This window comes from Heterocephalus glaber, unplaced genomic scaffold (genome assembly GCF_053883595.1).
Source record: "Heterocephalus glaber isolate CG9 unplaced genomic scaffold, H.glaber_assembly_v1.0 deba00001813, whole genome shotgun sequence".
Taxonomy (NCBI): domain Eukaryota; kingdom Metazoa; phylum Chordata; class Mammalia; order Rodentia; family Bathyergidae; genus Heterocephalus; species Heterocephalus glaber.
In genome coordinates, this window is record NW_028258484.1 from 3,472,153 (window position 1) to 3,486,192 (window position 14,040).

At 51.9% G+C, this 14,040-nt stretch overlaps 1 protein-coding gene across 4 annotated transcripts in view; it reads left to right on the forward strand.

Annotated features, from left to right (window-relative positions):
• Nucleotides 1-14,040, forward strand: part of Crhr1 (corticotropin releasing hormone receptor 1) — a 44,039-nt gene that overhangs the window by 5,833 nt on the left and 24,166 nt on the right. For 3 of the 4 annotated variants that reach the window (XM_004868666.4, XM_087203959.1, XM_021247534.2), the window contains one exon: nucleotides 12,592-12,679. In XM_004868666.4, the coding sequence (XP_004868723.1) occupies nucleotides 12,592-12,679 (88 nt within the window). Of the gene's footprint in view, nucleotides 1-13; nucleotides 6,153-12,591; nucleotides 12,680-14,040 lie in introns of those variants that run through there. The other variant, XM_021247535.2, reaches the window with a different exon arrangement.

A 14,040-nucleotide genomic window follows, 5' to 3' on the forward strand; every position in this document is an offset into this window, starting at 1 on the left:
CCTAGGTCAGAGCCCAGAAGAGAAACTGGCCAGACTAGTTCAGCTGCTTTGTGTCTGAAGATCCAAGAGAGGGCACTATCCTAGGCTGGCTGACATTTCTGAGTCTACTCTCCAGACTGGTAAGAGGTGTTGAAGCTCTCAGGAGGCACAGAGAATCTTGGTTAAGCCTTTAAGTGCTGGGAGGTCAGGAGCTTTAGGAGATTAGGAACAGCTTACTGGTCAGTGACTCTGACAGATACATAGACCCAAAGAACTGGAAGGTAGCCTGCCGGAAGGAAAAGGGCTAGGAGGAGAGAAAGCTGCAGCAGTGCCACCCAAGGGAGGCATTTCCTTCTCCTCATTTCCTCAGCCTCCTCAGCAGGGTCTTTGGAGGTCTCAGTGGTCTCCAGAAGGCCCTTCATAGCTCAGTGGAGCCCAGAGATGCCAGCCATTCCCAGAGCAGCCCCTCCCACTGTGGGGACATAGCTAGGTGGGCAGCTTGTGACAGGCAGAGAAGAGGAGAGGGAGTGAGGCCTGGGAATGTCACCTGAGCTGTGAAGTCTGCAAGAGAAAGCCCTGGCAGCAGGGGTTTGGTTGCTTGGGCAGGGGTTAAGGGAAAGTCCAGGGTTCTCTAAGGAACTGGTCTCCCAGTGTCAGGTTTCTGTGCCCTCAAGGCCCCAGTGCCACTGGCAGAAGCAGCAATCCAGCCTGGTGCCTATGGGCTGCTCAGAGAGGACAGTTTTTTTATAGATGATGCAGGCCTGAAGAGAGACTGAGGGTGAGCAGGAAACTACAGATGATGTAGAGACGGAGACACCAGCTCAAGCTGACAGAGAGAGAAAGCCCTGGCTGGGGAGTAGTTCCTGGGAACGTCTTCTCCTCACTGCTCACAACTACCCCCTTCCCCCTGTCTGGAACCTTCTTCAGCTGTCGGAAGAGTTTCCAAGAGCAGGGCTGCTCAGAGGCCCCATGTGTGGTGTGGAGGCCGCAGATGCAGAGCGTGGAAGGGTCCCCCATCCCTCACTCCATCCCCACCACCCCAGGGCTGGGCCTCCACCCCAGCAGTGGGGTACAGAAGAAATATAGCCTGCTGCCTATGTGGTCTAACTGCTCCCTACTGGGTGTCCTCTGTTTGTCTATCTCTTACACACACACACACACACACACACACACACAGTATGTGTGCTCACTGGGGAGTGAGCCACTTGCACAGTGTTCGTCAAAGTGTCCCCTGCCTGCCACACCCTTGGAGGCTACTCTCCACTGGTCACCACCTTTCCTTTCCTCTCAGCCTCAGCACAGTTAAACCCATGAACAGGTGTGGTCACCTGCAAGCTCGACATCAGGACAGGAGGACTGATGCCCGGGGGGCAGCTGAGCACCCACAGGCAATAGGGTCAGCACTGGGAGTGGGTAGCAGGATGGAGAGCCTCTGAGTCCTGCCCTGGACATACATCCCCGCTGGGAGCCTTAGAAGCTGGGCTGCTGCTTCATATGCCAAGACAGCCAGGGCAAGGCTGGTCAGCACAGGGAGCTGGTCACTGTGTCCTGGGCTTGGTCTCACATCTGCCTTCCCTCCCCTCCTTGTATCCATTCCCTTTGTGCCACCAGCTTCTCTCGCTCAGGTACACAATAGTTGACTCCAAACAGCCCCTCTCTTCCATTATAGAGGTGGAAAACCAGACAGTCCTGAATCTTGTGCTCCATGCCTCTGCCCTCTGCCTGAACCACATTGATCTCCTCCTCCACCAACGCCTCCTCCACCAACAGAATACTCATTTATGCCTCCCCAGCATTCACAGTCAAGCCATGGGTCTGGCCATAGAGAGAAACGGCAAGCTAGACAGACAGGGTCCTCTCCTCTGCACATGGGTTGATGACCCAGTGGCTTATGCAAGGCTGTGCTGTAGGCACCATTGAGAGATTCCAGCTCCAGCCTGGGACTCCATTCCTTGTCTCCATGGCACTGGGAATGTTGGTCCACATGCCAGGAACGGCAGCATTGTACTTTATGAGGGGAGGGCTGGGGAGAAATCACCAGAGCAAGATTAGGATCCAGGCTGAGGAGACAAAGAGGCAAGAAACTTCTCAGAAGCTGAGGTCTGTAGGGAGCAGATGCAGGATGCTTTAGTCCCCAGGTGGGAACTGGGGTAAGGCCTTGATGGCAGCCTGGGTCTCCCTCCTTTTCATTGCCCTGGTTTTGCCGACTGCAGGGCAGGAGTACCTGGGCAAGGCAGAAGTGGCCCAGGGCACCAGCATTCATGTCTTTCCCATGGTATCTTGTTCTTCAATCCACATTGGAACTCTCCAGCTCTCTCTGGGTAGCAATGGGGCAGCCTTTAGGGTCCTTTCTCTCTATGGCTAGACCCATGGCTTGACTGTGAATGCTGCTTTCAGGTTGTGAAACATGGGGCTCAGAAGTGGTGGGGCTCACGTGCATCCCCAAGGAGGGGGTCCTTAAAACTGACAGGATTGGAGCTGACTCTGCCATTTTCTGATGAGTGACCTTTGGCAGGTTACCCAACCTCTCTGGGCATTTTTGTCTCTTTACTGGACCAAGATGGAGAATCAAGAAAGGAATGCTTACGTTGTGAGGGGCCTGCCCCCACCGAAGCTCCAGGAGGAGACCTGCTGTTTTCATGGGTGGGGTCCCTCCCCCAGCCCCAATGCCGCCACACTCCTCCCCTGGACCCTAAGCTTAGCCATCACTAACCTGTCCCTATGAGCTAAGCCATTCCTGAGGACCCAGCATGTGCTCTCTCCTGCAGCTCATGCAGTCTCCTCAAACCAGCTGTGGGAGGACGGTGGGGCTTTTCCAGTTCCAGGCAGACTGGCCTGTGTCCTCCTGAGCAGGCTGCACTGCATGATTCACCTTGTGAATCTGACAACCTCCGAATCGGTTTAGACCCTGTCCAAGATGAGCTTATTGACAACTTGCTTGGATGACACAGCAAGGACAAATTCACCTTGAAGTTTCCAATGCTTACTCTCAATTTTTGTGGACCGATAGCAAACAGTTTTAATGGGCAAACCAACCAGTCTGACCATCCCAACTGCCCCTTGAATAGCGCTCATCTAAAGCCTCCTGTGGGGCCAAACTTCCTGGCCTGGAGTCCCTGGGTCACTCTGTATGCATCTGTCTCTCCTGCCGTGCCCTTTGCCCCGTGTATCTCCATTTCAGAGACCTGAGCGATGCTGCAGCTCTTCCTAGCCATCAAATCTGGGCTGGTGGATGTAGGAAAAACTGAAGGCTAGGAAGGAGAATACCCTTTGGTTTACTCAGAGTCCCAACCTGAGGGCAGGTTGTGGTGATCCAGCCCTCCCCGCTCCTCCTCATTCATCAGTCCTCACTTTATCATCAAGATAGGGGGAGGGGCAATGACATACATGGATTGCAGGGCCCTAGAGAAGCAAGAGAAGCCCTTCCTCTGTGGAGAGCTCACCCAAAGCTCCCATGACTCAACCCCAACCTGGTTCTACCCCTTGTCTTTCAGCTCACCGAGACAGAGGAGCCCAACTCCTCCAGCATCCAGGACAGGCTCTGTCTCCTGCCTCCAAGGTGTCGACCCTGGGGCACTCTAGGGAGAGGCTGCCACCCCCTCTCCCTATGGTCATACCAGCAGGCCAGCCTTTCTGACTTTGCTTGGTCTCCTGCATACTCCCCACCCTGACCAGGCAGGACCAGGACAGCACCAGCGAAAGGGCCTCCAATCTGCCCAGTGGGCCAGGAGGAGTCCTGCCCTCAGACTGAAGCCAAAGGTGGGAAATGACTGATCAAGGTCACACAGAGCATTTGCCAGACACAGGGCAACCCAGGGCCTCTTCCTGTCTTGAAGGCTTCTCCCTCTGTTCTTTCATTCTTTCTGCACTTCCCACCTGTACCCCAGATGGACAGGAAGCTGAGTGCCTTCAGCAAGGTGAGACTTTCCAGCCCAGAGTTTCCCAAGGCCAGCACCATTGACATTCACAGGCTGTCCTGTGCATTGTAGGGTGCTGGGCAGCATCCCAGACCTCTACCCACTGAATGCCCATAGCTGTCTATCAGTAGTAGCCACCAAGAACGTCTCCAGTCATTTGAACTCAATGTTCCCTGGGGTGCAGAATGGCTTCCCAGTTGAAGACCACTGGCTGAAGACCACTCCCCAGCTGAAGACCAGTTCAGTTTATCCTCAATTCTGATGAGTGTTAAAAATAGAAGGACTCCTGAGCTTTCCATGGGCCTACTGAACCTACGTCTTTAGGATGGAGCCTGAGAAATGGGATTTTTTTTTCTTCTAGTTCAGATGCCAAGCATGGTCTAGATTTGTCTAATTCACTTTTACAGGCAAAGAAGCAGAGGATGAAGTGGTTATTTCTAACTTCTGCCCTAAATCTCTGTACTTAGTGGGCTTTGGTCCAGAGGCCCTTTTTCCACCCCCTCCTGGCCTGGAGAGGCAAGGGCTTTCCAGGGAAAGCAGCTGCAAACTCTTAAGCCTTTTCTGTCAGACAGAGCCTGCTTTCCAGCCTCTGATGATTTCCTCTTCCCTCCAGGCTCTCTTCAAACCCCTTTGAATGCTGGTCCTGCAAGGACACCCTTCTACTGCTGCACCCAAACAGCCTCCCCCAATTAGTGCCAGCAGCTGTGCTGAGAGCCCAACTGATGGTGTCACCTATGTGGCTGGTGTCTCTAAGGTTGTCCTGACACCTCAGCTCCGTTGCCTGACCCCTCAGGGAGGCTTCCAGGTGTCTGGGAGCCATTCACAGCTCAGAGCTGTGTGGCACCCAGGGATGGGATCGGAGCCTGGGTCAGGCTCCCAGCCTCTGTGAGAAACAAACTTAGCCCTTCTGAGTCCACCCAGCTGACTGGTGCTACAGTGTCCACCTCCCAATTCACCATCCACTCTCAGGGAGCCAGGCTGCAGCCAGGAGCTAGAGGTCAAGAGGCACATGTAACTCAGACCCATCTGACTTTTGAAGGATCCAAGCTTGTGAAGAAGAGGGTGGAGCAGAAGAGGAGAAAAAAGAGCCAGGGGTAGGAACCTGGCTCCTGCCCTTTTCCTCCAGTCACCATGGTAACAACTGCGGACAAGTTACCATATCTATATGCATCAGCTTGTCACCCGTACAGATGTAGATAGCAAAGGCTACAACTTTGGGGGAAGTCAAGAGAATTGAATGAGAAAATTCAGTTTGTTATTGAGCAACCTTTCAGTAAAAGGAGAAAGAAGGAATGGAAGGAGGGAGGGAAGGAGAGAGAGAGAGAAGGGAAGAAAGGCAGGGAGCAAAGGAAGTAGAGAAGGAGGGGCAAAGGGAAGACTAAGAGAAGAAGGGAGGTAAAAATGGAGACAGGTGAAGGCAGGTGGTAGGGGAGAGGCAGTGGTGAGTGTCTAAATTCAGATCATAGCAAGCAGGTAGAGAATGAATACATGAGAGTCAGAGGAGGAGGTGAGATGGGATGGGAGGTGAGCAGTGCTCCAGGGCCCCCCACCTCCATGCCATTAAATCTACCTCATGATAGCAGTGCACATGCCACTTTTGCAAGTGGCCACCACTTCTTGGAAACAGACTGGTGATGGAGAATAGATGAACAGGGGACAAGCCAGGGAGCACAGAAAGACAGTTGGGGAGGAGGGAAGAAACAATTTTCACAGATCCAAGTAACAGCTGGCTACTGTTTGTGCTCACTGTGCATTTGACCCCATGCTTTTTGATTGTGCACTATGTGTATAAGAGCTTTGGAGTGCAGCTGTTTTGTTGGTATTAGCCCCATTTACAGATGTGAATTTAAGTGATTTGCCCAAGGTCACACAGGTAGGAAGGTGCAGATAAGAGATTCCAGCATGCACTTCTCTGGCCCGAAAGGTAGGTGTCTGAATTTCTGCTCTCCTGTGATTCCTGGAGCCAGACCATGTTCAGACTTGGAAAAGAACCCTGGGAACACAATGCCTTTCTCATTTCCTATTTGAGAAAACTGAATTGGGGAGGGGGCAGGGGAATGACTTGTCAAAGGGCCCCAGCAAGTTTGTCAGAGTCAGAACAGGATCCTAGCCCTGGCCTCCCTACCCCAAAGCACTCTTTCCTTCAGTACACCATCAGGAGACCAAGATGGTCAGGCAGGAAGCCAAGACCAGGAGGAGGAGCATGCCCTGGGGCAGGAGGAAATGAGGAAAAGAAGTGAGCGTCAAAATGGCCTGGTAGGAATCATTACTGTGTCCCATGGTCCAAGGTGTAAAAGAGATGCAAACTCGTCTTTTCATTCATTCATTCATTCATTCACTTATTTATTCATTTACCCACGTGTACTGTGGCCTGTGTCAGGCCTCTCTGAGGGTACAAAAATAGCCAAGCACAGACCTGTTCTCAGGAGCTTATAACCCAAATGGGCTTGAATTAGGGTCCTTAAAGGGCAAATGTCAACTCCAGAGCCAGGAATGTGTGAAGCAGATAACCACAGGTCCAGCCCTGCTGTGAGGCTGCCTTGTCTGGGAGCAGAGGTGAGGGCAGGGAGCACCCTGAGCCCAGGAGCCCAAGAAAAAGCCTAGAGGTGGGGAACGCCCAAGGTGTGCCTCTCCCTTAACTGTAGGCCGATCTTCCGTTCCATTTTTTCTTCTCTGTACAACAGCAATTTAAGTTAATTAAATGCAACAATAAGTTATTTCTTGTCTGCCTGGAATAATCTTTCACCACTCACCCACTTTTGGAGGAAGCAAGGCTGTCTGACTTGGGGTGGGAACAGGTCGTGGCTGTCACCAAGGAGGCTGTGAGGGGATGGCTGGATCTTGGTCAGGATAGAAAGAAGGGGCTGCTGTGGGGGCAAAAGTCTTACACAGTCAGGAGGCCTGAGAAGAGACACGTGGGTGGCATCACTGCCCTCTGGCCCTGGTCTACTTCTACCCTGGCTAGTCTTTAGGGGACTTCTGTGTGGATCAAAAAAGACAGAGGTAAGTGGGGTGTGGTGGTGCGCGCCTATAATCCTAGCACTTGGGAGGCTGAGGCAGGAGGATCACCAAGAATTTGAGGCCAGTCTGAGCTACATAGTGAGTTTAGGGCCAGGCTGAACTACAAAGTGAGACCCTGTCTCAAAAAATAACAACAACAACAACAACAAAAGATAGAAGTGCTCTCTGACGGCCTCAGCTGTGCTGGGCACTGCTTGCAATCCTAACCCTGATTGACCCCTCTGCCTGGCACCCCTTCCTGTGCTGAGGTCGTAAAACTGCCCTCCCTGTCCCCAGTAGCACCATGACTACCGAGGTGTAGACAGTTTTTAAAGAGTTGTTGCACATTTATTTTATTTCTGCAAACTAGATCCTAGTTTTAAATGCAACAGGAGTCAGCTTGTAAATAAATTGTGATTTATGACCCCTTCTGTCTTTCCCACCTAGATTTGCTTCTCTTGGCTTTGTTGCAGACAGGCGCCTCCTGATTGCAGTGCAGAGCAAAGCAGTCAGAAGGGATAGAGGAGCTGGGGAACCCAGACAGACCTCAGCCAGCAGGGGGCAGTGTGAGCCGGGGAAGCTTTGCAGGTGGAGGGGGCATCACTAGGGAGGACCAGGGGACTTTGGTCACACTGGAGAGTCAGGGGCCTCTCTTGGCCCCAAGTCAGGGCACCCATGGTCTCCTAGGCCATGAAATGTAACAAGGCCCAGCTTTATCATTGACCTGCAGAGCTGTCTCACAGAGCAGGGACTCAAGCTTCCCTTCCAGGCCTCAGTTTTCACACCTGCAGATGATGGGGTTGACAGGCTCTGACACTGTGCTGTTCAGGAGACCACCTGGGCACCCCAGACCTCTGGCCCCATCTCAGCCTGGTGTCTGAGATGGCCCCCCACCCCACGTATACTGTGGCCAGCCCCACTCACACACACAGGATCCCCCACTCCCTTGACTGAGAGGCTTTCTCTCTCCTCCTAGCGGTCCACATCTATGCTGCCCATCCTCTGGCTCACTTCCGTCTGAAAGCCCAGCCTGTGGACACATACTGAAGACCCCATCTGAAACTCCACGGGCACCCTGCACTTGGTTTTGTTCACCTTTTCCTGCTATTATCCTCTTTGTGTGTGAATTTGTGTGTCATGTGTTTGTGTGTCTGTGTATGTTGTCCTCATCCTTCTCTGAATTCCTTTCTTTTTTTTTTTTTTGTCCAATGACATACATAGCCCCAGACTCTTTGTTATTGTTGTTGTTTTTGCAGTACTAGTATTGAACATAGCACCTTCCAACTGAGCTATATCTCCAGCCTTTATTAGTTTGTTTGTTTTTGAGACCATCTCATTAAGTTGCTAAATTGCCCAGGATGCTCAAACTTTTGATCCTTCTGCCTCAGTCTCTGAGAGTATTGGGATTACAGGCATGTGCCACCACATTCAACAGCCCTCGACTCCTGGAATGTAGAATCCTCATACAGCAAGGGGCCTAGAGAATTCACTAAATCTGGGGGTTTTAAAAACAAAAATGAACCTTTCTTTTATTCTGAAAAGCTCCTGCACAAAGGCAACTCACAGGGAAGGCAGAGCAGATGATGGAGTGGGCCTGTGCAGAAGGAGTAGGGCCTGAACTGTGGAGGATTCTGCAGCCCCAAGGGCCAAGTGGTGATAATGGCCATGCTGACACTTGCAGGGGAGTTAAGTTTCCTCCTTCCCCCAGGAGGTCCACATCCCTGTGAGGTGCGGAAGAAAGCCTTCATTGTCTCTGCTTCACAGGAGAGGAGGTGGCACCCCAAGGGCCAGGTGGCTAACCCAAAGTCGGGCAGTCTGTGGCGGGACTGGGCTCAGAACTCAGCAGGAGGAAAAGGATTTTTGAGGACCATTCTAGGACTGCGCCTGTGGCTGTCAGATCAGCTCAGTCCTGGCCCGAGAGTTCCGGGTTCTCCCCAGCTGAGCATGGGAGGTATTTGGGAAAGAGGAAGGAAGGTGGTCCCTCTCCTTGTTCCTTAGGAACTTTTGGGAGGTAGGGGCAGCCCTTTAGGCCCTTTCGATCCTTCTGCAAAAGGTCAATCGCTGTATCATCCCACCAAAAGAAATTGCCCTTTTGTACCTTAAAGACCAAACTGAGCTTCAGCAGCGTGGTTATTTATGGTCTCTAATAAGCATTTTCTGGGTGTGATTAACCTTTATGCCAGAGTCACACTGGGAACTGGGATGGCAGCTTCGATTCTGTGCTGGCCTGGAGGCAGGAGGAGGGCAGCAGTTGTCAAGCTCCAGCTCTCCCGTTCACCCATCTACAGGTTCCTTGCAGTTCCCCTCTCCTCTGTGAATTCCTTCTGTCTGTGCTTTGCCCTGCCAGAAACCTGGCCAGGCTAGAGGCACCACCTCACCCCACTTCATCCATCTACTCCAAGGGCCGACACCGACCCAGTCTCCACTCAGCTGCTCTTTGACCCTGGGAACCTCAACTAGCCCAGCTGCAAATGCGGAACTTGGGGCCTTCCCTGTTTGCTTTCTGCCACACAGTGCAGTGTAGTGAATGCCAAAGAGGAGATCAGCAGACAATAGGAAGAAACATACAGGGAAACTCTGGACTTTTCTGGAAGTGTGATTCAAGTATAACCAGAAGCCTTTACAAACCTTCTTAAGAGCAAGAGGGGGGCACAGGCAAAGATTCTGCTATAGCCAACCTTTCCAGGGAGAAAAGGTTGGTTTGAGAATTTTAAAAAGCATTTTCCTTTGCATAATGCAACACAGGTCCTCTGTGGATAGAAAATGGCTCTGGTGAACCAGCATATCTGAGAAGAAGACGTAAGCTTTTGGGTATAGGCATCCAGGGACAGATGAGCCCTTCACCCTGTGGCATTTGGTTTTATGAGGAATCTAGATTGGCTTTGCTCTTCTGTGAACCCAAGGACTTTAAGATGTGAGAACAGAATTTCTGGCCTATATATGTGCCATCTAATTAGAGCCATGGGTTGTGGGTGCTTGAACTGGGACTATTCCAGTCTCCAAACGTGACTCCTGAGCACAGGGGCCAGTGCATGTACAGGGCACTTTGGGGATTAGGGACAAATTGAAGAGGAAACTGAGTAGCTTCACTTTGGAAGATTGGGGAGAGGCTCTGGACCTGGTTTCTGAAAAATGCAGAGTTCACCAGGTCTAGGGTTAGTAGGGAGCAGGGCGCGGGCAAAAAGCTACACAGGTGAGGGTATACAAACACAGGAGGGCCAGTGTACTGAGTTATTAGATGGGACCAGAACATGATATGCCTTCAAGGGGGAGCCGGAAGAGAGAAGCACGAATAGAGGTTTAAAGATAGATGAATAATGGTGGAATGTCAGGCAGAAGGGCTGCTATTTTCCAAGAGGGTGTTTCCAGTTTCTTTAATTTGCATGTGGCTGAGCTGAGTCTGATTCTGTGCATTTGTGCGCTCGCACGTGAGTGGGTGTATGTGTGTGTGCGTGTGTGCACACGTGTTTGTGTGTGTGTGTGTGCGTTGGGAGGTGAAGAGGGACGGGGGAGGGAGAGAAGCTGAAGGCAGGATACAGTCCCCTTCTAGAAGGGGCCTCTGGTCATAACAGCCAGGCTGCTCATCTCTGGGGACAGAGCAGAGCCTGGGTCTCCCTGACTGCTAAATGAGAAATACAGCTTTGTCACAAGGATGCTGCTCTCTGCTTAGCTGGCAGGTCCCACTAGCTGGCCTGGTGGCTTCCTCCTCTCTCTACTTCTGTGTTTGCAATGAAAAATGAGGGTAAAAATGCTTCTTCACCTCTCTGGAGACTGGAGTTTAATTACTGATTAATAGAGTGTTGGAAGTTTCTCAGGGCCAGAGAGATGAATGAGTTTGTGCTAATCACTGTTGAGGCCCACAATCAGGTTAGCTGACCCCAGGGTGATTTGGGGACTGCTTTGTGTGCTGAGCGTAGGATGGGGGTATGGGGCTAGGCGCCACTTGGGAGCCTAGAGATTGGTCCTGTGAAAAGCAGCCAGGCCAGAGGAGTGTGCCAGTGAGAGAGCAGAGTGAGCAAAGCCTGCTGAGGACTCAGGCAGCCACTCAGGGAACAGTGTGATCCTGTGAACCCCGGGGGGCCTTCTTCAGGAGGTAGGGGACCAGGCTCTGCCCAGGAGTGAGACTGCTCCATTCCACTTGGAAGTATAGGGAGCGAGAAAAGGCAGCAGAACCTGCTTCATCATGGGGTCCTGAGGGGGAAGGACTTGGTGCCAGTGGGGGCAGGCTGAAGGGAGGGGCAGGAGAGGGTGGTCCTGGCAGGTGTGCACAGAAGGCTGGCTCTGGAAAAGATAGCAGTTGGGTTCTAAGGATGGGAAAAGACGCTGAGGTCCATAGAGGATAAGCAGGGAGGGGGCCAGGAGGAGGGGCAGGGACAGCCATGGGCTCCCCATGATGGATGAGTTGGAGACGAGCCTAGGAGGAGGGTTGTGGGCAGGGCCCAGACTAGGGTAACATGGATAGGCATTTTCCTCAAGCACAAGAAGTAAAGAGGGGGCCAAAAATCTCAGTAATCTCAATATAGTAATACTATTATTATATAGTAATATTATTACTGATTTTTTTTCCTTTTGCTCCAAGCCCCAATATGGCCCTGTTACGGAGCATTTGTGTCCAGGTGGAGTCACAAGTGAAGGGCGCATGCCACCTGACTCTAGATAGACTAACAGCTCGCCACAGGACTTGGACTTACCTCTCTCCTGATCTCATTTTCCCAGTGGCTTTTGGAGCTCAGCATCTTGGACTTAGTTCTGTAGTGAATTTTGCAATTGGTCCATAAAAAGGCCTGAATTTTGCAGGAGGAAGATTACACTTGTTTCTACAGATGAGAACATTGAGGCACAGAGAGGTCAAGGAATCTGCCTCTGGCTGTAGAGTGAAACCACAGCTACATGCTAGCTCTACCTAGAGTCTAGACTCTAAATCCATACGGAAGGGCGGTGACCTCAAGGGGAGGGATGCAGTGATTGTGTGGAGGTGTTAGTTCAAAAGGGGCTGACCTCTAGTTAGGGAGCCTGTGCCACCCTCTTCCCAACTGAGCTGAAATTCTGGAATCAGTGACATGAAACCCCCAGGAGGCCAAAGGGTGAAAGTTCTCCCTGGAATAGGGTAACCATGCTTCCAGACACATTCCTCCTTTTACTTCTCTATGCTTAAGTTTCCTCATCTGCTGCACTGGCCTTAGGTAGGTGAAAGGGGTTGACATATACTGAGACTTAATTTGTAATAATAAGTCAGGTGGGGATGAGGGCCCAGGAAGCAGCTCATTAACCAGAGCCCAGGGTTAACCTCAGCCTCCCTCAGAGGGAGGGAGGTACACTAATGAGGGTCTGTGAGCCCTGGGTGGACGGGGGGGGGGGGTGGAGAAAGGCAAGATACTGGTAGGCCACGATTGGTGTTCATGTGTTGGAAATGGCTTCCTCTGGCAGAGCCTCACTGGAGGACCTTCGCCACCAGAAATAAAAGTACTCTGCCCTAGTTGTGGGGGCTGCTTCTCTTACCAGCCTTGTTCCAGGCTCTTGGTGAGCAGGGCAGCTCCAGAAACTCCAGGGCCAGAGGACATAGAAAAAGGAGGACAGGGAGACTAGGAAGAGACTGAACACAGAGGGACTGGGAAGAGAGCTGGGGCACGAAGTAGCAGGCCAGACTACTCAGAGCCTCGGCCTAACCATGTCCCTCCCCTCCCTGTGTCCACAGGCCATTCTCCTCTTGGGACTGAACCCTGTCTCCACCTCCAGCCAGACTCAGCATTGTGAGAGCCTTTCCCTGGCCAGCAACATCTCTGGTGAGTCCCCCATCCTCTTCTGAAAGATCCCAGGTCACCAAAGCGTCCCCTCCTCCTGGTCTCCCAGGGTCTGGAAACAGAACCATAACCTATGGCAGGGATAGCAGAGAATTCCTTGCCAGGACTCCAAGAAATTTGTCATTTTGCCACAAAGTACTGTGCTGAGAAGGAGCCTGAATGTGGGTATGAGTTTGGTGGGAAAGAGAACTGTGACTAGCTGGCAACATCTGTCATGGGCACAGGAGATACACATGGCAAGTGTGCCCACAAGGCATTGTCCCTGCTTAAGATGGGCCACAGGGGAGGGTATTCCCATCCCTGCTGCTGAGTTGTGATACAGGGACATCAGGCTGCCTTTTGCTGCTGCTGAAAGTGCACAGAGTTGAATGCTGTGTGGCACTGACCAAGTGCCAGGCAAGGACTTTGGGGTATAGGAACCCAATTTGCACAGTGACTTTCTGAGGTGGGTACTGTTAATCTTCATTTGACATGTAAGGAAACTGAGGCACAGAAAGGCACTAGAAAGTTCCAGCACCTGAGTTGAGCACAGGCTTCTCTGAAACACCATGCTCAACACCTCTCCAACAGAAATACTGTATGAAGATAACTGTTACCCATACCTACAACTTCACCTTGTGCCATGCAGGTTGTATAATTATTTTATCTTCATAAGAGTTGAAAATGACATTCATCCAGATGGGGGAACTGAGGCATAGGAGAGTTACGTAACACTCCAAAGACCACATGGACAGTATGTAGCAGTGGCAGGGACCCAGTCTAGGTCTCTGGACTCCCAAGGCCATGCTTTGGGTCTGGGGATAGCTGCTGCCTGGCAAAATGCACAGGGTCCCATTGCACCTGAGGGCCTTGGGAAGCTTGGTTTCTTGGGATGATTTATTCTCTTCAATATTTTCCTTTGCTTGTTATTTGAGTACCACTATGCATGAGGCCTGGTGCAAGGAATTAGGGGAACAAAGAGAGACTCACAGTCGGACCCAAGTCCACAAATGAATGAACTAGCAGGCAGAGTGCCAGCCACATGCTAGCAGAGAAACCGACTCAAGGGTGTTAGCAGGGAGGCATGAGGCATTAATTTTGGAAGCTGGGCCTGCAGGGAGAGGAGGCTTCAGCAACTCAGAGCTGCTGCTACCTGGCCTGTGGCTCCTTCACCAGCAGGGCCTCAGGGAGAGGAGTGAGCACTGGACGTGGACAAAGCAGGCTGGTTTCCTGTGCTGGCTCATAGTGGGTACTCCGTGGTATCTGGCTAGGAGCAGCAGGGAACTGGTAGTCACAGGGATGAACATGCCCTTTGAGCCTCAGTGTGCCCAGCTGTAAAGGGGGGAGGTGGTACTTGCCTCAAG